The following is a 25,715-nucleotide window of genomic DNA, read 5'->3' as shown; positions in this document are numbered from 1 at the left end:
TAACCTTAACTGGTCTAACGACAGCCACTGACAACTTTACCCCTGGACCAGAGTCAATGATGCCTTCTTTGTTGTTTGCACCTAGTTACATAATGTGCAAGAATTCCAATTCCTGCACTGCTTGTTTCATCACTATATCTACCATTGAGCTTGCTCCACAATTTAATTCATTTCACTCCTATCTAGATGTCACTTGTGAGTCACCATGACGAGCCTGCTCTTCAAGTCACTCAAAAGGGCAAGATTGGTTGCGATGTGGAATCCCCTGACTGGAGCACCTCTGTTACAAGGTTAGTCCTGACGTGCACCGAGGGCAGTTCAAGGTCAAGGACTTCGGCTTCCCTATGCACCACCATTACATATGATGCACCCTCCTCTGTAGCCACAGTTGGAGAGGAGAGCAAGCCAGAATCTGGAGAGGTGTCCAATCCACTGGCCTCTCCTAGTTGCCTCATACCAGTCCAAAGGTTCCATATGTGTTTCTGGAGGGTCCAAAGACCCCTTTCATTCCTTACCAGTGCTTGCCTGATCAAGCAAATGCTGAGACAATGATCTGGCACCCGTGTGTGCCATTGGAGCTGAAATCGGCATAATGCAACACAGTTTCGTCTCCGGATCATTGGTGATGAGAATGGGGCTCGTGATACCGGTGGGTGCCGGTGGCACCAGGAGCATCGATGTCAGGAGTGGTGCCAGAGAAGGTCAACTGTGTGAAATCAGTGTCGTTCCAGCATCGGATCTATGAGCCATCAAAGCCAGGGTCGAAGCCACCAAGGCTCATGGCATCGTAAAATTCGTTTAATTGATCAGGGGTCGCTCCAGCTTCCAGAAAGAGTGGAAGGCCCAGAGTTGGTCCCAGCAACGATTCCGCGGAACGGTGCCTGGAAAGTCAATGTTCCTGAGTCACCTCGTCGGCCGATGGCAAGGCAAAGTCCACTTAGACTCCTTCTTGTGCCTCTTCCCTGAGTTCCCGGAGGACCTTGAGTGGGATGAAGAGAACTTTAGGCTCATAGAGCGGTCTCGCGACTTTCTCCTTGACTGGGACTGTGACCTCTGAGGAGTCGCGCCCATTGATGTCGACTGCCAGGCCACCATTAGCTTTAGGGAGCGCTCCCTCAAAGCTTGTGGAGCCATGGCCCAGCAGTCCAAGCATGGCATCGAGTCGTGGTCACGCTCTCGATACCAATGGCATACCTGATGGGAATCCGTCACCGATATGGTGCAACAGCAGACGCCACACAGCTTAAATCCCATCTTCCTCAAAGTCACCCTTCGCACAGACGAAAAACACTCAACAGAAAGGTCGAACTGATGTATGCGTAACAGGGTGGTGCCTTTATAAGCGACCGTGACCTCACAGACTGCTCCAACGACACCTTACTTTTCCATTAAGAGCATGGCAACTTAACGGGGGCACCACTCCCATGAAGGTGTAAAATGCATTTTCCTATAACAAATTTAAATTGCAACACCTGGCTGGTGGTCTCTGTTGTGATCTACAAGGTCTTCATGCTAAGATTTATAATCATATAAATAGTTGGTCACCGTAAATTTTGTTACCCATGGTTTCCTCCGAACGTTTGATAAAAACAAATTAATCCTCAATACGGCACTAAAGGGGAATGAAAGGAGGAAAATCAAAGTGTGGAAAAGGAGCATGTACCTGGTTTCAAGCCAGCTGTAAGCTTGACATCCTTGAGAGTAGTTTCCTCAGTCGAGTGGATGGTAACAATAAGGCAGTACATTTCATTGGTCAGTGCAGGAGGCTCATGACGGAGCTGAACTGAAATTTTTGGAACTCTGGAAATAATCCTATACATTTCAAAGACAAATAGTACTGATAAGGGTCTGACACAGAACTGTATTTACAAAATTCCCCACACCACAGATTAAGCCAAAATAGACATAATGAAAACCAATAAAAGTTAGTCCCAAAGCATCTCACCCAAGCCTTAAAGTAATGACGACTTTAGGCAAATGTGTATTAAAAGAAGAATACAAATATATTCAGTTTTAAAAATAATCTCGAAAACAATTTAGCTAAGTAAACATGGCTATAGATATGTTCTGTCTTCAAAATCAGTCATAATAAAGTACGTGACTAAAAACGCAACCCTAGAAACTATTTTAAAATAAAAATGAAGTAAGCAGGGAATTAGACTCCTGTTAAATTTGCATGTTATGGCTCAAAACAAACACTGACACTCTGAGGGTTCCAGAAGATTCACAGTACTATCATGCACAGTTATATCAATCACTCTGCATGTAAGCCAGTGTGATAAAAGATTTAGTTCAAAACCTATCCACACTCTGAATCTGGTCCATGGAGACGTGAGGTTTTTCCTTCCTCATTGTGGGATTTTTCTCATAGTCACAAACAGCAAGCTTGTCCTAAATCTCAGAGGTCTGAAGCAGGATTACAGTGATGAAAATTAAGTTGATTGCACTGAGAAGACTGAGCCGTTGGGTATCTGCTTTAGTGTCCGAGTCTATGCTGTAATTTTTAGAAAAACAATTAACCGTTCTCCAGGTGGCAGCCCTGAACAACAAATTATTTTCTTTGGTAACAGTTTTTTCTAGTAGATATTCTATCTTCTAGATATGATCGTGAAACCTCTAAAATATAACTTTGTAGCATTACCAGGTGACCTCCAGCTACTAATCTCCCATGGCCATGACGACATCAGACTACATACGAAGCAGATTGCCACACTGGAGACAGTTTCGTCATGTTTTCCCCATTCGTAGCAGGGCTCACACAACTATACAAGGATTTAAATGTCAGCAGGCACCATAAAATAACAGACTATTTAATGTCACAGAAACGTATTCGAACTGCCATAAGCTAGGATGGTGAGGAAGGAGGATGGAGTTGAATCTGTAGGAACACAATATCCAATCATCAGAAACAGCATTACTGAATTTCAATAACTTGTTCTTCTGATGGATATTTCTTCCCACAAATTCCTCACCTTATGAATAAGTCCCAAAACAGCAGTCAGTGGGATCTGGGACTAGGGAATGCAAATTTCAACAAAGCAAACCACTCTTGCAAAGTGGCCATACACTGATCAGTTTAGAAAACTGTTCAGAAGCACACAATGGTGAATTCCAGCCACAGGAACACCCAATACTGTTCCACAGGGAATTCACCCGAATGATGTCAGGCAGTTTTTTCTTCACCAAAGCATACCATACGTAAATGCAACAGTGGCCTAATAGTGTACTAAATGTAGTCTTACTCTGTTTAGTGTCTGCTAATAATACAAAAAGCTGGCTATCCATCTAATCCATTTCTTCTTTGATCAAAGCAGTATTAGATTGTTCTCCTAGGTCCAACTTGTGTAGCCAATCCTCTTCCTTAAAAGAGAGTGGACTAGGAAAGGACGGAGGAGTCTGGGCAAAATGTAGTGTAATATGGTAGTACTGACAGAATCTGAAGCTCGCTGACTCTGCAGGCAGAAACGCAATTCCCTTCATGGTCCTCCCTAGGACTACCTCAGAGTGGCCGCCCATAAGTTCCAGGTTGTTTTAACTGGAAATCCTCTGTTGCCACAGGCATAGAGTCTCCAAGCAAAGGCTCAGTAATCTGACTTCGTCCGGTTTGTTCTGAATGTGGAAAGCAATGGTGCAGTTGGACAGATCCTGCACTGCCCAACCTATAAATACACTGCATATAAAATCTTTTCCATTTAAATGAATAGGAACACCTTGTTGATGGTCGTTTTGACTCTTTGAGAATTTTCATGCATTCCTGCGAAAGACCTAGATGACCATATTGCAGGAATTCAGGAGCCATGCTGTCAAGCTCAGCAAGGGAAGGCTGAGGTGGAATATCTTCCCCTCAAGCTTGTGAAGGAGATCCGGTCTGTACAGCAGTCTCCTGTGTGGTCTTTCCGATAGATGTAGAAGGTCCATGTACCACCATTGGCGGGGCCATTCTGGGGCTATCAGGATCATTCTGGTCCTGGCTCCGGAGAATTTGTTGATGACTGTTGGTGTCAGGGGAGTGGGTGGAAACGTGTACAGAAATGTCCCTGACAATCCATCAATAGAGCATTCCCCTTTGTGCCGGGTCGGTAAAACCCGGATGCAAAGTCTCTTCATTTTTTGTTGTTTTCGTTAGCAAACAAGTCTGTTTGAGGATACCCCCAGTCTTGAAAGATGTCTTGTACAATGTTATTGTGAAGAACCCAGTTGTGCGAGTTGGTGAAGCTTCGACTGAGGGAGTCCGCTTGTGTGTTCTGGACTCCTGGGAGGTGGATCGCTGTGATTGACAACTTCACTAATAACCAGTTCCAGATGGTCTGTGCTTCCCAAGATACGGGGCACCCTGCTTGTTCACATAGTACATTGTGGTTGTGTTGTCCCTTTGGCCCAGGAGAGAGCTATCTTGCATGGATGGGCAAAAAGACTTCAGGGCTAGATGGACTGCCCTCAACTCTATCAAGTTGATGTGATATTGCTGGTCCTTGTCCGACCACAAGCCCTGAGTTTGGAGGGAGCGCATGTGAGCTCCCTAACCCTGAAGAGATGTATCTGTTACAACAGTTTGAGTTGGAATGCCTTGATGTTAAGGGACACCTGTTAACAGATACTGTCAATGTGTCCAACATAGTTGTGAATTCCTTGCTGTTGATGACAGAGTTGATCTGTCATCCCATTTGTCTGCAAAATGACTCCAGATTTTCTTGGAGTGGTTTCATAGCTAATCTGGCATTTGGAACAATCAAAATGCAGGAGGCCTTGGAACCCAGTGTGAGGCTACCTATCTGGCAGACAGACGCAAAGTGTGAAGGAGTTTGTGACACTTCTGCGCTATAAATGATAGTCTCTCCCCCGAAGGATAAACTTTTGTGCGGTTTGTTTCCAGGGTTGCTCCCAGGTAATGTAGCCTTTGGATTGGAGTCTGTATGGACTTATCTAGATTGACCTGGATATACCAAATGGAAACCAGCCAGCTCGTTTCGTTCACCATACGTGCACTTCATCAGGGCACTGCAATCCAATCCATATTTTCGTAGCCATGATAAGCCGTTCTGCCAAGCTCTGCAATCACTCAATGAGACGCCATAGAACGTAGTATTAGGTATCATGGCTACGAAAATATGGATTGGATCGCAGTGCTCTGATGGAGTTCATGTATGGTGAACGAAACGCGTTGGCTGGTTTCCATTTGGTATATTGAAATAAATAAAAGCTGCATTCGAGCAACGTACTTGGATGACTTTACATTTTCTTGAATTTTGTTGGTGCCCCTCCATCTATGACATATGAACATTGGACCCACTTTGTGGCACCTTTGGGGCAGCAGGTGCTTTGGTTGGGAGCACAACAAGAAGAGACACATGGGACAAGGGGGAGGTGCGTTGCCTTTGGCTCGCTGTTCCGGCTGGATGACATATTTAGAACCTCTTTGATAGCTCTTTTCCAAAGCAATGTGACAAATTTGTTTTGAAGAAGCAGTTGTTGATGTTGAGATGTTTCCAACAGTGGGACAGACGGGAGAGAAAAGCTGAAGCGTAGTGCATACCCATGCTCTACAATATTTAGGAACCAGCTGTCTTTGATTATTTAACGTCACTCGTCTAGATGATTGCTCATACTTCCCCCTACCAGAGTGGTTGACAGAACTGCGGGAAGGAACGTCTCCTAGCTCCTCGGTCCCTTGTTGGTTTACAGGACTGATATTGGGCTTTCCCTTGTCATTGTTGCTGCCTTGCAGCCCAGTGAGGGGTTTGAACTCTCTGATGGCAGGGGCGCCTGTCATAAGGTATGACCTTCTACGGAAGTCTTTACGGTTGTCCAGACCTACTGCCTTGAGGGTATCTAGCTCTGTTGTCATTTTAGCGATTTCATCATCTGTATGAGACCCAAATAAAGAATTGTCTGTGAACTGCAGGTTCATGATCCGTTGTGGTGCCTCAGGTTTGAGACCCATCAGGCGAAGCCAAGATGATCGTCTGGCAGATGGCATGCCGTTGACGACGTAATTCTCGTCACTGAAAGTCATCTCGACGTCTATGAGCTATGATGTACCTTCAATGGAGTCTCAGCACGCCGGTGCTGACTCAACGTCGATCGGTGAGTAACCATCAACGGAGACTTCACCCACCTTGCCAACGATGAACGGTGCTGTGCTACCTCTTTTGACGTCATGTCCCTTGATGTCACATGTGTGAATAGAGGTGGTGTTGAGTCCCTCGATGTTGACCGGTGTCGATGCGATGACAACGGCGCAGGCAGTGGTTGACATCAATCCCGACGGGGAACATTTAGGTATCGTCCTACCTTTAGAGGTCCATATTGTACGTCGTTTTACTCTAGGTTGTAGTCCTTTGTCCTTGGAAACCTTTTCATGAAGAGATACTCCTGATGTTGCCTTTTTTCTCTCTTGTAGGCCATGGAGACAAAGTTTCTACTGGTCTTTCAAAGTTCTCTTTGAAAGGTGTTAGCAGTGTCTGCAGGTCTCAGGTACACATGTATCAGGTAGACATACAATGCAGACTGAGTGAGGGTCAATCTGGGCTTTATTTTTGCCACAGGCAGGGCAACTGACAAAAAGAGATGGCATTATACTATAGGAAAATCAAAAAAGTTCCTGTCAGGAAATCAGGTATTTTCACTCAAAAAGTGAAAAAACATTGAGTGAAGTCTTTAGAAGTACTTTTAGTAGTAATCTTCTGGTTAAAAGACCAGAAAATGAGAGCTCAGTGCTTCAGGATCCTCACTGAAGAAGCTGAAAAAAAGAACTGATCTAACGGTCACCTCACTCTCACCCCTGGGGCATGGTGGGATACCAGAGGAGCTGGAGGTCTTAACCCCCTTCGCTGCCAAGCCTTTTCCCTTCCCGTGCCGAGCCCTTTTTTGGCTAACTGGGGCAGTTCGTGCTTAGGCCTTAATAACTTTTTGTCCACATAATCTATCCACGCCAAATGTGAGTCTTTTTTTTCCAACATCCTAGGGGATTCTAAAGGCACCCAGAGTTTGTGAGTTTCCCCAGAGGAGACCAAGAAATTAGCCAAAATACAGCTAAAATGTCGTTGTTGTTTTTGGGAAAAATTGGAAAAAAGGATTGCAGAAGAAAGCAAGTGTTTTTTCCCTGAAAATGGCATCAACAAAGGGTTTTCGGTGCTAAAATCACCATCTTCCAAGCTTTCAGGAACAGGATGACTTGAATCACAAAACCACACTTTTCACCACAATTTTGGCGTTTTACTGAAACATAATCCATTTTTACTATTATTGGTGCTTTCAGCCTCCTTCCAGTTAGTGGCAGAAATGAGTGTGAAACCAATGCTGGATCCCGGACAGCTAAACATTTCTGAAAAATAGACAAAATTCTGAATTCAGTAAGGGGTCATTTGTGTAGATCCTTCAAAGTTTATCTACCGAAAGTAACAGCAAAAATAGAAAAAAAATATTGAAATTGAGGTGACAAAAAGAGCCATTTCTGTCCACGTCCAGCTATGGCAGATTTTTTAAAGCAATATACTGTTACGTCTGCTGGACTCTTCTGGTTGTGGGGATAAATAGGGCTTGTAGGTTCATCAAGAACCCTAGGTACCCAGAGCCAATAAATGAGCTGCATCTTGCAATAGGTTTTCATTGTATATGGATGTACAGCAATTAATTTGGTGAAATATAAAGAGTGAAAAATAGGTATCAAGGAAACCTTTGTATTTCCAAAATGGGCACAAGATAAGGTGCTCTGAATTCCGGGGTCCCCATACTAGCATGTGAATTACAGGGCATTTCTCAAATAGACATCTTTTTTACACACTGTCTTACATTTGGAAGGAAAAAATGTAGAAAAAGACACAGGGCAATAACACTTGTTCTTCTACTCTATGTTCCCCCAAGTCTCCTGATAAAAATGGTACTTCACTTGTGTGGGTAGGCCTAGTGCCCACGACAGGAAACGCAACATGGACACATCACATTTTTACACTGAAATCTGACGTGTTTTTTGGAAAGTGCCTAGCTGTGGATTTTGGCCTCTAGCTCAGCTGGCACCTAGAGAAATCTACCTAACCTGCGCATTTTTTTTTAAAACTAGACACCTGGAGAATCCAGGGTGGGGTGACTTGTGGGGTCATAGAAAGTTCTGGAATCTGAGAGGAGCCACACATTTCCTTCCACCCAGCATTCCCCCAATCTCCCGATAAAAATGGTACCTCACTTGTGTGGGTAGGCCTAGTGCTCGTGACAGGAGATGCCCCAAAACACAGCGTGTTGTGCAGCTATTTTAGCCATGTTTTAGGAGCACTGTTTTAGTTAACTTGGTGTGCATCTGTGCACTTTCACCCGCCTATGTTTTATTCGGCATTGCTTTGTTACCACAAACATGGTAAGCTGTGTCTCCTGCATTCACAGAAAACAACACACTCATACATGGGGATCATTTCTTAGAATGTCAGCTGGTTCATTATGAAACACCCTTTAGTCCCAGACTCGTTAGAGGGAGAATCCGGCCAGATGACCACGACTGTATGCTGATTGCTGCAAGCTTCACTACAGCTACCTGCTTAGACGGTCGAGCCCTGATCCAGATGGGGACGGTGTCTCTTGAAACCTCAGGCCTTCTTCAGGTATGAGGGATGATGTTCTTACAGTGGAAAACCCAAATGCCAGATTAGGCTTAACATGCTGAGCTCATACTCCGCGTAGGTGAGGGGTTATAGATCCACTCCACTGTTCTGGTGTTTTACATTTCTAGTCACATGCCTGCTCCTATTGTCTTTCAGTATCCTCATTATTGCTATGTATGCACTTACTTTTATCTAAGATGCAGATATTAAAAATAATTATTTAAATATATTCTGCCTCTGTTGTCTTTGCCTGAGTGAGATCTTGGTGACTGAGAGAACGGGATGCGATCTGATGTACCACAATTCCCTGGGGAGTCTATCTTACTATGAGCTCGGTTGCCACAATCATCTCGGTCAGAGATGGGCCGCTGCTAGTTAGCCGGAAACCCCTGATTAGGCCGACAGGTGTCACCAGGTGTGGAATTGTACTCAGTACCTACAACTTAGGCGATCCTACCACCCAAATACAGTAGCCTCATTACCCTAATGAGAACCTACGTGACAAGGCACCATCAATGTTTGGCCAGGCATGAAAAATCAGACCCTACTAGGTATCTCTGTCTCCCTGACGGCTAAAGACACCTCAATACTTTATACGGAGACGTCTGTGGTATTGAGGATTTCATCCTCAGCTAGGTAGGTGAGAACCTATCCCAAGCTGTAGGTTGTTAAAGCTTGAACTATAAATGGATTGATCCCCAGTTGATATCCTTATCTCTGAACAAAATAAAGCAGTAATATGGCGAACCCTCAACGTGTAGCAATAGCAGTAAACAAGAGTGGCCCCCTTACTGCACATTTATTGGCGAATGGCTTAACAGCCCAGGGAGATCAAGTCACATTTGTTGTTGAAGCTCACGCAGCCTATAGAACAGAAACCTTTTTTCTTGGGTCACCTTTCCAGCAGTGGATGGGAACACAAATACATTTCATAATTATACACCGGCAAATCCTCCTGCACAATACAGGGCTTATGCATCATTAGAGATACCTTTATCCTATCAGGACCATAACAATTGGCTTGATGGCGCCCTGCCCCACACAATTTTACCCGTTAGGTTAGGTCCACTGAGTAATGCTGGCCCAACCTGGCATTTATTGACCACATATACACTAGATCCTGACGCAGCAGCAATGGCGGAAGCTGAGGTCTGCCGCTTATATTCAGAGGTCACAACAACATATAGATTGTTAGTACAATTTGTTATGCGAATGTTAAATGCAAACCCAGCACGAGCTGCTCCAGCTCAAGCACATGCAGCAGCGCAAGGTATTAATCCTGTCACTGTACATTCGATCATGGGTAAGGTAGCCGCCAAACGGGAGGAGATTCCGTTTTGGTTATTTTAAAATAAATGCACAAGAAGCAGTCTTTCCCCATACGGGATCTCAGGATAAAAATAGAATTTTGACAATGTGCTTCTCTTTCGGCATGGCTCCCACAGTTGAAAACTGTAATACATGGTGCATGGAATTTGCCATGCTGTACACAACCGCACACGGTACACCAACACTTGACAATCTTCCAGAGGTGTTGAAACAAATTTAAAATGAATATGGGCAACCCCGGCCCTAGATTTGGTAATGCAATTAATAGGTAATTTTGCTACAGTATCCTCGATCATATTAAGTAACATCAAAGGGGAAGCAGTTGCACTGACGGTGCACATGAGGCTCCGTGACGTTCAGGCACAGGATCAGGAACGCGAGCTGCCAAAAACTATTGCTGAAATGTACTCCAGCATAGGTCGAGATAGTTTGGGAGCCAGACCGACTAAACCACAATACAAGGTAGATCCAATAAAGATAGTGGCAAAAAAACACTTAATGGTTCTAAAAAACGCTGGGATGAAAAACAATAAACATCTAAAAATCAAAGGGGAGAATCTCCGCATTTGGAGACCCCACAAAATAAGTATAACCTTTGAAACAGGGATAATAGAAAAAACACCCTATAGATATCAGTATACTGATACACGCCAATCTCATTCCTTTCAGGACTCACTGGAAAAACAAAGTGAGGGAGGTGGGCAGTCAGATCAGCGGACCGAGTAGGTGAAACCAAGAAAGGACTCAACGCTCGTCGGAAGTCTTTGTTAAAAAAGAAGAGAAACTTCCATAACAGAAACCACAGTTTAAAAAGAAAAACATGGCAGTAGTTACAATTCAACATGCCACTCAAGAAGAGGGCTTTACTAAAGAACAAGAAGTGGAGCAGCAGCAGCAGAATTCACAATAGTCCACCGGGATCTTCTAGAGCATCTAGAGGTGAAAGGAACTGACGACTACCTACAAGTAGAGACTGCGGGCATGGGTGTCTCCACACCAGACAGAGTGTATACAGTAACTATTCAGTTAGAGAGGGCCATCGAACGCATAATGGACGCCATCTTTTGGGATCCGGCCATCTCTATTTATTTATGATATTCTGCTGGCAGAAAAAGATTGGCCACTGTTATTTGTCTGGGATCTCCCATATGGAGAGGACATTATTGAATAATCTTCCTCGCTCCTTGTTCAAAAAGAGCTTGTTGAAAAATATGCCAATGATTGGGCAGTGGTGCAGGTACCTGCACTATATTGTAATCATGTAGGGTGGGACACAGATTCACCCTACCATATAATACAAATAAAATCAACACCTCAGCCCCGACCTCAATAGCCAATGAAAATATGAGGCGAGAGCCCCTGTGAGGCAAATCCTCACACAATTAGAGTTCCAAGGTGTCATTGAACCCTCTGACTCATCAATGAATCGCAAAACCCAACCATTCATATAGGACAGTCAGACTACAGGCACTTAAATAGCCACACAAAAACATATGCATTACAAAATGCATACAGTACGGCATTAATGAACAACACTGTATGAACAAAATACAATACAACCCTGGACAGGTCCAACAGGTTTTTCTGCCAGAACCTGAAAGTTTCAGCACCCTATGCTCTCAGAAAAATGTGGCCGACTCCCACAAGGCTATAAGAACAGTTCTGGACTGTTCTCAGCTTGTGTGACATCAATATTACACAACATAGAACCTGAGGCACTGTCCAATGTGGATTATGTTTACCTCACGGAGGATGACCTCATACAACATTTAAGACGGGTATCCCGCGTTGTTGTAGGATTTGCTGAAGTCGGCTACAAATTCAACTTTAAAAAAAACAAAATAGCCTTTCTCAATGTCCTGTTTCTGGGATAAGAGTTTTCAGATGAAGGCAAGAGCCTGGGGCCCCAATATTTAGAAAAATGCGCACAATTACAACCACTAAATACAATACAAATGCTCCGGTCAGAGTTGGGCTTCCTGAATTTTGGAAGAACTTGTATTACAGACTATGCACAATGCATCAAACCATTATATGACCTAATACGTCCCGACTTCACCAGAAAATGTTGGACAGTCGAACACACATGCATTCTCAATGCACTACAAAAAGACATGCTTGAAGCTAAACATTTACACACAAGGGACAACAAAAAACATTTGGTCATAAGAGTAATTGCTGGTGCCATTGGTTTCGCCTATGTGGCATTCAATGAAGGTCAGACCGTCCCAAATGCATTTAAATCACATCCATAGTCTACAGCCAAACAACGCTTTACTCCCACCGAGAAGATTCTCACTGCTGTTCAGATGGCGGTCCTTAAAGAGAGACCTCTGTTCCAAGGAAAGAGCATTTTTGTCGTGTCCCTGGTTCCAGCCCTTGAGGCTGTCACAAAGCGAGCGTCCCGAACGCTAAAGCACTACCTCAACGTTGGATTCAATGTGCAAAGTCTCTGTCAGCCACTGATGTTGATAATGTGTTTGACTCCAAATTACAGACTCAAGAATTCCTTCAGTACGAACTTGAATTTGACATTTGCCAACAAATAAAAGGCTTCAGCGCTACGCGCCCACCGCAGACACCGCCTTCCCCCCCCAATTTCAAACAAACCTTTACAGTGTGTGTACTTGGACCATTGTGGTCCCCTGACACCAGACAGTGTATACAAATACATTTTGGTCGCTGTAGACTCCTGCTCCAGATTTTTATGGGTGTGGCCGCAACACTCGACTGACGTTCAAACTGTTATTAAAGATTTGCAAGTCTTTGTCGGTACAAATGCTGTTGCAGCTTTCCATTTGGACTGGGGGCCCTGCTTTTGCCTCAAAGGCTTACAGGCATAACATGGCTTCGCTAGGGGTTCAACTGCGTTACTCGACTCCATTTCAACCGGAGGTAAATAATGTCATGAAGTGACTAAACCACGATTTAAAGCAATCCTTAACAGCAAGAGTATTAGACACCGGTTGTAGTTGGCTTACACACCTGTATGGAGTTCAGAGAGCACTTAATAATCTGCCTAGAAGGTCCCTGGGAGGGCGTACTTCATACGAGTTCCTGTTTGGAACTCTAATGTATGTTCCAGGTCTTGATGGTCCTGGCATGGAGGTGGCAGATACGCCTTTTGACATAAATGAACATGTTACTGTCTTGCAGGAGTTACAACAATTCTGTGATGACAACGCAAATGCCAGTGCTGCCTCCTCTGGAATTCAGGATGTACCAGTAACATCAACTGGCTGGTTTCCCAAGTTGGGGGGATCTAGTGCGTGAAAAGATTGCTGTGAAAAAAATAATAAGAGTTTGGTCCTTTTTTTTTTTTGTTTTGTTTTAAAATCGAGCACAGGACCCAATCCGGGGAATACACAGTCCCAGGACTGTTTACTACCACCACTGCCTGGTTCTACGGAGAATAGCTTTGTCTCCATTGACAGTGTCAATCACACCATGTGGCTGATCTTGCACAGCAGAACTAGAGGACTCCTGAGTAGTGCCCGAATCCCGCCCACTTACAGACCAGGATGTTCCTCTGCAAGTTTTCAACAGCAACGCTGATACCTCTCAGAGCTTGAGGAAGGTGAAAAAAGAGCTTTCATTGGTTCCACTGATGACTACTACTTCATTGATTTCTGCTGATACAGAGCAGCTTTCTACAACTTCAACACAAAAGGCTGTTGTAACATACTACACACCACCGAGGGAATCTTCAGCAGTCTCTCCTCCTCCGAGTATACCGCCAGCATTTGTCTGTACAGATGATGGTTACTTTGTCGATGTTGATGATTTATCTTCAGGCCCATCTGCCTCAACTGTGACTGAACTGTCAAAAGTACGTAAGCTAATACATTGGCTAAAAATTAACTATCTTACTAGTCCTTAGAACTATCCATGGTTTACGCTGACTGTGGTTGCCTTTCTTCTTTGGATTGGGTTTGTCACTGTTTACTTTCTTCTTATACATGGTCATTACCTACCCGATCGCTCTACAGTTGAACTGGTGGATGAAGTCTTAAGACCACATTTTTCTTCACATAAAATACGCAGAGACTTGTCCCTAGTGAACATTACAGCAGTGCCAATTCCTGGTGGGATTGTACGGGGTAAAGTCTTATTCGACATACATGGTCCTACAGAGATCAGTCAAATACCTTATTTGTTCAAACTTTCATTGACTGATGTAATTACACCCAGAGTGATTTCTGATAATTGGGATGTCAAAACAGTAGATACTATGATGTCTGATCTACAGTATTATGCATTTTTTTTAAATGATGATGTGTACCAATTTAAAGGAAATTATGGAGATATGTTTTGTTATAATCATAATGGACATCATTTCATTCACAGAGCTAGTACCCCAAAAACTATTTTTAAATATGCACAGTGGGAACACTACCCAATTCTGCCAACAGGCAGCTCAAAAATGTATACTGAAAAGTTTGCATATTTTTCTGGACATAATGTCAAGAATGCGGAGTCATATTATTTCAAATTGCTAGTAATGGAATGATTTGCATGTATTATTGACTGATACTAAATTGATATATTCTGATTCCTTTGTTTCCCGATCGCCAGTGAAGGTTATGAACATTGGGTTAATTTAATTGATTTGAAAAATGTGTGGGGAACAAGAAGTTGGCAAATAAGAGGCAAAGAAGCTTTGTTTAAAGCTTTTGTGATTCCTGTTCAGATGATATTCTTAAATGAAACAGTGCATCAAATAAGCTGTAGGCTTAGCAAGCATTAAAGAATTAAATACCCCCAGTATTCCTGCCCTTGCAAAATTTAATAAATGGCAAAAGTATACAAATGCATTTGAAGAGCCAGCAAATAGGTACAAAATGGAACATCATTAACACCTCCTGGCAGGTGGTTATTGTGGCCTGTAGACACCAATGAGTGCCATATGCATTTTGTAAACTCCTCAGGGGTTTTAGAACTAATAGGCCGGACCCTCGCTATCTATCCTCAGAACACTCGGGTATTGTGACAACATATAGTGTAGAGAAACTATGCCAGCAGTGGATGAAGGTTTCCTCACTAGATACTGTTAAAGAACATCTTAGTCTCCTGTCCATTAACACAGATTTACAGGATTTCCTATTAGGCCCCAGAAGACAGCGCAAAAAACACTTCATATATGAAACATACAATGAAATTTGGAAACTTTCCCACCAAGAAGCGGCTGCCCAGTTAAGGCTGATAGACCAAGAAAATTTACAAAAAGCATTAGCTATCATAGATAACGGAATTAACACCTTGTCCGATCGCATTTACACCCTAAATAACATTGTGTCCTCTGCAATGGATATAGTACAGAGTGATGTGTAATTTTTGCAACATGGACAACGTCAGTTATGTTCTATCATGCAGTTAGGATGGACAATGCAAACACTAAAGGCAGGTCCCCTGGCAACATGTGAGCGCAAAGGAGATTTTTTAAATTATTGAATTTAACGTGACAGCAGCACATGATGGCTAAGAACGAAGTAACATATTATGTTGAGAATAGAGAAATCAGAAAAGTTGCCTTTTACTGTAGCTGAGGTACCCTCTGCTGAATGGTTAATACATGGGGTTATTAATCTGCCTATTTCAATTCACATCCTGCTTGAAACATATTTGGGTAGGCAGATATGGAAGGCTGGGAGATAATTACATAAACGAAGTGTGGGAGCTTCCCTTTTCGTACAAATGTTTCAATGGCATCAAAGAAGTCTTTCTTAGCGGCAGCGAATGCAAGACTTCTGTAAGCCATTCGATGGTTTGTAAACAGCAGTCCATGCACGGGGCATGTAATGCCTCCACTGCCAATTTAGCTTGTTATCTGAAGGGACTCCTGGTATCCCTAATTAGACCTGCGTTCCAGGTGCTCTCTAAAGGCAGCTATGTGCTCCTACACAGTGAGGGCTGTTGTGGGATGTGAGCCGGAATACCTTACATCGTTTCCATCTCCAAAATTGTTACATGTTGCAGGAAGGTCTTTTTTATCCAGCACAAGTCAAGGAAATAGTGGACATCTGGCCCCATATTGCTATTTCTGATGTTAATTTTGACAAATTGAGCAGACTAAAGGCCTTATTGTTAAAACAACATGTGGCGCTTACATCAGCCTGCAAGACCTATGCGCTTCAAGTTGCGAGGCCATTGGCAGAAATTCAGTCCCTTTTAAATACCAACTTTCCGAGACACTTTGGTGAACTCATGGGATGAATATTTAATGTGTCTAGTACTAGTGGAATCACCCACTGGTTGCTGTTGTTTCTGGTTTTGTTAACACCTTCTCCTCTATATTTGGTTTAATACCTTCAGCCATACATTCACTTTTTTTGAGTGTTTTCGGGGGATTCCAGATCACTTTGGCTTTAATTGGTGGCATCCTGCTGTTGCTACTTTATCTACTCAAATGGCTGTTCCTTCACAGCAAGGAGCACTGAATGCGCTACCAGCAGCACAACTGTGTCATGAATGCAAGATGCAGTATTTCGGAGCATCTCTCCTGCAACAGCTGGAGTGTGACTGGTCTTCGTCATTCCTGCCAGTTTTGGATTGTGTGCAGCCCGTGTTTCGAAACCTCTCTGAATGTGCACTGGAAGTCTGTCTTTCTACGCAGCGATTACTTTCATTGGATGCTGATCTGCTGAGGTTCTTGATGAGGGCTCATCGTCAGACATGCACACTGAGGGTGCGTTTGCCATGAGAGGTGGTGTGTGAACTGCCCTATGTGGATTCGGCGAGTGTTGGCTCTGCTGTGGGCATGACACGGAATGCTGCTGCCTTGGCTGAGGCTCAGACTCTGGAACACGTGTGCTCTATGGTTCTCCCTGGACCGGACTTGGATGTTTTATCACCTGCTGAAGTTGACCATCTGCTGGAGTCCATTGTACTGGAAATGAGTGGCGATGTCCAAAATGACAGCGTTTGGTTCCCCATGCCACGTCGTGGTGTTCCAACTTGTTTTTCCTATGGCTTGTGTTTGCTGAACTGGTCTTAATTATAGCTTTGGTTGATGCTTTAGTTTGGAGTTTTCTGCATTTGCTTTAAACCACCTTTGACCGGCAAGGGGAGGGAGTTGTGTAACTATTTTAGTCATGTTATAGGAGCAGTGTTTTAGTTAATTAGGCCTCCATCTGTGCACTTTCACCCGCCTATGTTTAATTCAGCATTGCTTTGTTTTCCTAGCAATAGCTTCATTTGCGGTGCTGTTTTATTTCTCTTTATCTTGTTGTTCTTTTGCATTGCGTTCTTAGTAGGACATATAGTTCACTTTGTGCCTTTCCACGGCTACAGTCAGATAGGGTTGCAGACAAACATGGTATGCTGTGTCTCATGCATTCACAGAAAACAGCACACTCATAAATGTGGACCATTTCTTAGAATCAGCTGGTTTATTATAAAACACTCCTTAGTCCTGGACACGTTAGAGGGAGATTCAAGCCAGATAACCACAAGTGTAAGCTGATTGCGGCAAGCTTCGCTACAGCTTCTTGCTTAGACGGCCAAGCCCTGATCCAGATGGGGACGGTGTCTCTTTAAACCTCAGGCCTCTTCTTCAGGTATGAGGGATGATGGTCTTCCAGGGGAAAATGGCAGATTAGGCTTAATATGCTGTGTTCAAACACAGAGTAGGTAAGAGGTTATAGATCTACTCCACTGTTTAGACAGTATGGTAGGACTGTTCTTGTGTTTTATATTTCTAGTCACATGCCTGCTCCTATTGTCTTACATTATCCTCGTTAAAGCTATGCACTTGCTTTTGAATAAATGCTTATTTACATATATTCTGCCTCTGTTGTCTTTGCCTGAGTGAGATCTTGAGGACTGAGAGAACAGGGAGTGATCTGATGTACCACGATTCCCTGGGGAGTCTATCTTACCATGAGCTCGGTTGCCTCAATCAATCAGAGATGGGGCACTGCTAGTTAGCCGGAAACCCCGGATAAGGCCAACAGGTGTCACCAGGTGTGGAATTATACTCAGTACCCACAACCCAGGTGATCCTACCACCCACATTGAGTAGACTCATTACCTTCATGAGAACCTACATAACAGACATCATACTGACCTGTTTTTTGCAAAGTGCCTAGCTGTGGATTTTGGCCTCTAGCTCAGCCAGCACCTAGGGAAACCTAGCAAACCTATAAATAAAAAAATAAAAAAAAAAAACTAGACACCTAGGGGAATTCAGAACGGGGTGACTTGTGAGGATCTCACCAGGTTCTGTTACCCAGAATCCTTTACAAACCTCAAAAGTTTGCAAAAAAAACACTTGTAAGGAAATGCCTCCTTGGCATGGTTATCCCCTGACTTTTTGCCTTTGCTGATGCCAAGTTATGATTTGAAAGTGTGCTGAGGCCTGCTAACCAGGCCCCAGCACCAGTGTTCTTTCCCTAAACTGTACCTTTGTCTCCACAATTGGCACACCCTGGCATTCAGGTAAGTCCCTTGTAACTGGTACCTCTGGTACCAAGGGCCCTGATGCCAGGAAAGGTCTTTAAGGGCTGCAGCATGTCTTATGCCACCCTAGGGACCCCTCACTCAGCACAGACACACTGCTTGCCAGCTTGTGTGTGCTGGTGGGGAGAAAATGACTAAGTCGACATGGCACTCCCCTCAGGGTGCCATGCCAACCTCACATTGCCTATGGCATAGGTAAGGCACCCCTCTAGCAGGCCTTACAGCCCTAAGGCAGGGTGCACTATACCACAGGTGAGGGCATGGGTGCATGAGCACTATGCCCAAACAGTGTCTAAGCAAAACCTTAGACATTGTAAGTGCAGGGTAGCCATAAGATTATATGGTCTGGGAGTCTGTCATACACAAACTCCACAGCACCATAAAGGCTACACTGAAAACTGGGAAGTTTGGTATCAAACTTCTCAGCACAATAAATGCACACTGATTCCAGTGTACATTTTATTGTGAAATACACCCAGAGGGCATCTTAGAGATGCCCCCTGAAAACATATCCGACTTCCAGTGTCGGCTGAATAGTTTTGCCAGCCTGCCACACACCAGACACGTTGCTGGCCACATGGGGAGAGTGCCTTTGTCACTCTGTGGCCAGTAACAAAGCCTGTACTGGGTGGAGGTCCTTCACACCTCCCACTGCAGGAACTGTAACACCTGGTGGTGAGCCTCAAAGGCTCACCCCTTTTGTTACAGCGCCACAGGGAATCCCAGCTAGTGGAGATGCCCGCCCCTCCGGCCACTGCCCCCACTTTTGGCGGCAAGGCCGGAGGAGATAATGAGAAAAACAAGGAGGAGTCACTGGCCAGTCAGGACAACACCTAAGGTGTCCTGAGCGGAGGGGACTCTGACTTTCAGAAATCCTCCATCTTGCAGATGGAGGATTCCCCAATAGGATTAGGGATGTGCCCTCCTCCCCTAAGGGAGGAGGCACAAAAAGGGTGTAGCCACCCTCAGGGCTAGTTGCCATTGGCTACTAACCTCCCAGACCTAAACACACCCCTAACTTGAGTATTTAGGGGCTCCCAGAACCTAAGAAGATAGATTCCTGCAACCTGAAGACGAAGAAGGACTGCTGACCTGAAGCCCTGCAGAGAAGACGGCGACACCAACTGCTTTGGCCCCAGCCCTACCGGCCTGTCTCCCCACTTCGAGAAAAACTGAAACGCGTCCCCCAGTGTCCAGCGACCTTTGAAGCCTCAGAGGACTACCCTGCATCTAAAAGGACCAAGAAACTCCAGAGGACAGCGGCCCTGTTCCAAAGAAACTGCAACTTTGCAACAAAGAAGCAACTTTTAAAGACCACACGTTTCCCGCCGGAAGTGTGAGACTTTCCACTCTGCACCCGATGCCCCCGGCTCGACCTGCGGAAAACTAACTCTACAGGGAGGACTCCCCGGAGACTGCGAGCTAATGAGTAGTCAAAGTTGACCCCCTGAGCCTCCACAGCGACGCCTGCAGAGGGAATCCAGAGGCTCCCACTGACCGCGACTGCCTTCTTCAAGGAACCCGACGCTTGGTAAAGACACTGCACCCGCAGCCCCCAGGGCCTGAAGGAACCGAACTCCAGTGCAGGAGCGACCCCCAGGAGGCCCTCTTCCTAACCCAGGTGGTGGCTACCCCGAGGAGCCCCCCCCCCCCTTTGCCTGCATCGCTGAAGAGACCCCTGGGTCTCCCATTGAATCCTATTGCAAACCAGACGCCTGTTTGCACACCGCACCCGGCCGCCCCTGTGCCGCTGAGGGTGTACTTTCTGTGCTTGCTTGTGTCCGCCCCAGTGCCCTACAAAACCCCCCTGGTCTGCCCTCCGAAGTCGTGGGTACTTACCTGCTGGCAGACTGCAACCTGGGCACCCCTATTTCCATTGAAGCCTATGTGTTTTGGGCACCTCTTTGACCTCTGCATCTGACCGGCCCTGGGCTGCTGGTGTGGTAACTTTGGGGTTGCCTTGAACCCCCCCAACGGTGGGCTACCTTGAACCCAACTTTGAACCCTGTAAGTGCTTTACTTACCTGTGAACCTAACAAATACTTAACTCCCCCAGGAACTGTTGATTTTTGCACTGTGTCCAATTTTAAAACAGCTTATTGCTATTTATTGCCAAAACTGTACATGCTATTGTGATGATTCAAAGTTCCTAAGATACCTGAGTGAAATACCTTTCATTTAAAGTATTGTTTGTAAATCTTAAAATAAACTATGAAAATATATTTTTCTATATAAAAACCTATTGGCCTGGAATTGTCTTTGCGCGTGTGTTGCTCATTTATTGCCTGTGTGTGTACAACAAATGCTTAACACTACCCTCTCATAAGCCTACTGCTCGACCACACTACCACAAAATAGAGCATTGGAATTATCTATTTTTGCCACTATCTTACCTCTAAGGGGAACTCCCCAAAACGCAACATGGACACATCAAATTTTTACACTGACGTTTTTGGAAAGTGCCTACCTCTGGATTTTGGTTTCTTGCTCAGCTGGCACCTAGGGAAACCCTACCAAAGCTGTGCATTTATGAAAACTAGACACCTAGGGGAATCCAAGATGGGGTGACTTGTGGTGCTCTTACCAGGTTCTGTTACCCAGAATCCTTCACAAATCTCATATTTTGGCAAAAAGAACACTTCACATTTCGGTCATAGAAAGTTCTGGAATCTGAGAGGAGCCACAATTTTCCTTCCGTCCAGCATTCCCCCAAGTCTCCCGATAAAAATGGTACCTCACTTGTGTGGGTACGCCTAGTGCCCGCAACAGGAAATGCCCCAAAACACAACATGGACACATCAAATTTTTCTTATGAAAACTGGCCTGTTTTTTGCAGTGTCTAGCTGCGGATTTTGGCCTCTACCTCATCTGGCACCCAGGAACATCTTGCAAACCAGGACATTTCTGAAAACTAGACACCCAGGGGAACCCAGGATAGGGTCACTTGTGTGTGCTCTCACCAGTTTCTGTCACCCAGAAACCTTTAGCAAACCTCGAAATTTGCCAAAAAAACACTTTTTCCTCACATTTTGGTGCTGCAAAGTTCTGGAATCTGAGGGGAGCTGCAAACTTCCTTCTACCTAGGTTTCCCCCCACATCTCCCGATAAAAACAGTAACTCACTTGTATGGGTAGGCTTGGTGCCCGTGATAGGAAATGCCCCAAAACACTACTTTGATACATCAAAATTATCAATTACAAAACTACTTGTTTTTGTGTGTGTGTGGGGGGGGGGGGGGAAGCGGCGGGTGGTCAAACCTGTGTTGTTGGTCCTGGGTGCAGCCATCTAGGGAAACCTACCAAACCCAGACATTTCTGAAAACTGGACCCCCAAGGACCTGCATGGATCACTCTGTGTTTTCTTACCCAGAAACCTCAGCAAGTCTCAAATTTAGGTAAAAAAAACAAAACAACAAAAAAACATTTCCCCCACATTTCTGTGTGGGATCACCGCACTGGCACATATCTCCTACCACTCAACGTTCCCCTTCGTCTCCCGATAAAAATGATACCTCATTTGTGTAGGTGGGTCAAGTGCCTGTGACCAGGAAGAGCTAAAAACATGTCAAAATTGAGAGGGAACCAAAGCGAGTCCAAAAGGGCAGTTTGAAAAAAAAAAATGTTTTTAGGCTAACAAGTGGGGCAGAATTGTTATCGGTATAGATGCGACAATCCTGGGTGGTAAAAAATTTGTGGACTCCTGCAGATTCTGGAAGGTTCCATCACAAAAATTATGGGGAAAATGTGTGACTTCAAGCAAAGTTGGAGCTTTGCAGGGCATTGTGAAATACCACCCTGGACTCACCCAGATGTTTAGGTTTCAGATATGTCTAGGTCTCGTAGATTTTTCTAGATGGCAGCATCCCAAAGCCCAATAAGTGCAGCCCTCACCATTCCAAGTGGGACGATTTTGAGAGTTAGCCAAGCTCTCATGGCCCAAACTTAAAATCAAAACCCAAAATAATCAAATGTCCTCTTGCTTGTCGTTGGGATAAGATCTTTTAGTGTGCTGGGGGACGAGCTGAAAGACTGTTACCCCTTTCAGTGGGGGGTTTGGGAGGGGGGGCATAACCAGTCCCATACTGGTGGTTGGTAGCCACCACCCCACTATTTTCTTTATTTTTTTGATTCCCTGGTGTCTAGTGGGCTTTCTGCCCCCCCCCCCCCTTGGAGGCAGATGGGCCTTATACAAATAGGCCGATGGCCAACAGCAGTGTGTCCCCATGGGGAGCGACACTTGCCCAAGGGGCTGCCCCCCCCAATTAAAACACACACACACGCATAAACACCCACACACACACCCACACCAATACCTGGTGCCTAAGTGGTTTCTGCCCCCCTTGGGGGCAGATGGGCCTAAAAATAAAAAAATAAAATAGGCTGATCTGCCCCCAAGGGGGGCAGAAATGGCCAACAGTTGTGTGATCCCTTTGGAGAGCGACCCTCCCCCCACCCCCACACACAAAAAACAAAACAAAAAAAAAACATTGCTGGTGTCTTTGTGGCTTCTGACCAAGAGTTATGTGCCCGCTTTAGGGGGTGAACCTTGTCCAATGGGCTGTTCCCACCCCCCAATCCGAAAACATGGACAATCTAGCCCCGGTGGGTCGAAACATACAAACAAATCTTGCCCCCAGGGCAGCAACCCTTGCCAAAGGGGGTCGCTGCCCTAAAACATAATTATAAATTAATTCCTGGTGACTAGTGGGTTTTGACTCCCCCAAAGGGTACAGATTGGATGAAAAAACAGCCGATCTAGGTCCCAGGGGCGGGGGAAACATGGATCCAATATTGCCGCCAGGGGAGCGACCCTTGCCTAAGGGGTCACTCCCCTAAATCAACAAGAAAACAACCCTGGTGTTTAGTGGCTGGATGCCTGCGTCACGATCACGGGCCTCGCCCATGATTGTGGTGAAGAAATCCATTCAAAACAGGCACAGGGGGAAAGGAAAAACTCCTGTGTCTGTTCACTCCCCCAAAACTACCCTCCAGGAGAAGGACTCACCTGAAGAACTCCTCTCTCTTCCAACGCGCTAGAAGCAAATGCTTCCAGCACGTCCCCAGCAGCATGTGATGACGTCAGCACGCTGCGCTATAGAAGCTAGTGCTCCCCCCGTGGGCCGAGTGTAGGACGAGCTGGTCTCGTCCTCGGCACACGGCAACCTTGGCCAAGAGCAAGACCAGCTCGTCCATGGGACCCATGGGGTTAAAGGCAGGGTGCCAGTTTTTGTATTGCTATGTCTTAAATGCAGCCTATTGGCTCACAATGCCTTTGCATTTAATTGCAGTTTCTCTTCAATAAAGGAAACCTTTGCACTGTATGCCTTTCTTTTTCTGAATTACAGAAATACTAGAGGCTGATTTGATATTTATTAAAGGAAAACGTAACAAAAATTAGGCATTTTTTTTTAGCTTTTAACATAGGCTGCTTAGATATATAGACAAATGAATAAGAATAGAAGCGTTATATATTTACATATACATTTTATACACATATATATGGAAAATGTCACTTACCCAGTGTACATCTATTCGTGGCATGTTCCGCTGCAGGTTCAGATGCTGTGCACTGTTCCTGCCATCTAGTGTTGGGCTCGGAGTGTTACAAGTTGTTTTTCTTCGAAGAAGTCTTTTCGAGTCACGAGACCAAGTGACTCCTCCCTTTCGGTTCCATTGCGCATGGGCATCGACTCCATCTTAGATTGTTTTCCCGAAGAGGGTGAGGTAGTAGTGGTAGAATGAGAATAGTAAAGATGTCCATGCAATGGAATGGATAGGTATGTACATAGTTTGAGGTAATAGAATGTTTATTTACATATATACAATGTTAATTGCAACTTAAACGGCTACAGGCTTCCGGGGAGGTGGGAGGGAGCATGTGAATCTGCAGCAGAACATGTCACGAACAGATGTACACTGGGTCAGTGACATTTTCCGTTCTGTGACATGTGTAGCTGAAGATACACATGCCGTGGATAGACTACAAAGCAGTAATCCTCCTGAAAGCAGTGGTCAGCCTATAGGAGTTGAAGTTGTTTGAAATAATGTTCTTAGGACAGCCTGCCCTACTGTGGCTTGTTGTGTTGCTAACACATCTACACAGTAGTGTTTGGTAAAAGTATGAGGTGTGGACCAAGTGGCTGCCTTACAAATCTCTGTCATTGGAATGTTACCTAGAAAGGCCATTGTTGCTCCTTTCTTTCTAGTGGAGTGTGCCTTTGGTGTAATGATTAGTTCTCTTTTGGCTTTAAGGTAAACAGGTTTGTATACATTTAACTATCCATCTGGCTATGCCCTGTTTGGATATAGGGTTCCCAGCATGGGGTTTCTGGAATGCGACAAACAATTGTTTAGTTTTGCGAAATGGTTTTGTTCTGTCTATATAGTACATTAGAGCTCTTTTTATATCTAATGTATTCAGTGCTCTCTCTGCTACCGAGTCTGGCTGTGGGAAGAAGAGTGGGAGTTCCACTGTTTGGTTCAAATGAAACAGTGAAATGACTTTTGGTAGAAATTTTGGATTTGAACAACTTTATGTTTGTGTACTTGTATAAAGAGTTCCTCAATATTGAAAGCCTGTATTTCACTAACTCTTCGTAATGAAGTGGTAGCTATTAGAAATGCCACTTTCCAAGTTAAGAATTGGATTTGACAAGAGTGCATGGGTTCAAAAGTTGGACCCATGAGTCGTGTAAGTACAAAATTAAGGTTCCACGAGGGTACTGGTGGAGTTCTTGGAGGTATGATCCGCTATAGTCCTTCCATGAAGGCTTTAATGACTGGTATTCTAAATAATGATTTTGTGTGTTTAATTTGCAAGTAAGACGAAATTGCAGTGAGGTGTATTTTGATAATTGAAAAGGCAAGATTTGCTTTTTGTAGGTGTAGTAAATATCCTCCAATGTCCTGTATGGACGCATCCAATGGTGTGATGTGTTTCGCTTGGCAGTAGAAAACAAATTGTTTCCATTTATTAGCATAGCAATGCCTGGTGGTAGGTTTTCTTGCCTGTTTAATGACTTCCATACACTCGTTTGGAAGATTTAGATATCCAAAGTCACACTTCAGGAGCCAGATTGCTAGATTGAGCATTGCTGGATTGGGGTGTCTGATCTGTTGTTTGTGTTGTGTTAACAGGTCTGGTCTGTTTGGAAGTTTGATGTGAGGTACTACTGATAGGTCCAACAGTGTTGTGTACCACAGTTGGCGTGCCCACGTTGGTGCTATGAGTACTAGCCTGAGTTTGCTTTGACGCAGTTTGTTAACTAGAAAAGGAATGAGTGGGAGAGGGGAAAAAGCCTGACCAACTGATCCATAGAGCATTGCCCTTGGACTGAGG

The 25,715-nt window shown here is 44.7% G+C and overlaps 1 protein-coding gene across 1 annotated transcript in view; it reads right to left on the bottom strand.

Annotated features, from left to right (window-relative positions):
- TRAPPC11 (trafficking protein particle complex subunit 11) overlaps nt 1–25,715 on the bottom strand; it is a 550,973-nt gene that overhangs the window by 331,539 nt on the left and 193,719 nt on the right. The window contains exon 21 of the mRNA XM_069199334.1: nt 1,664–1,812. Coding sequence (XP_069055435.1) covers nt 1,664–1,812 — 149 coding nt within the window. The remainder of the gene's footprint in view (nt 1–1,663; nt 1,813–25,715) is intronic.

The sequence above is a fragment of the Pleurodeles waltl genome, chromosome 1_2 (assembly GCF_031143425.1).
Source record: "Pleurodeles waltl isolate 20211129_DDA chromosome 1_2, aPleWal1.hap1.20221129, whole genome shotgun sequence".
Classification (NCBI taxonomy): Eukaryota; Metazoa; Chordata; class Amphibia; order Caudata; family Salamandridae; genus Pleurodeles; species Pleurodeles waltl.
The sequence above is the reverse complement of the archived record's forward strand: the minus strand, read 5'-3'. Positions and strand labels throughout refer to the sequence as shown.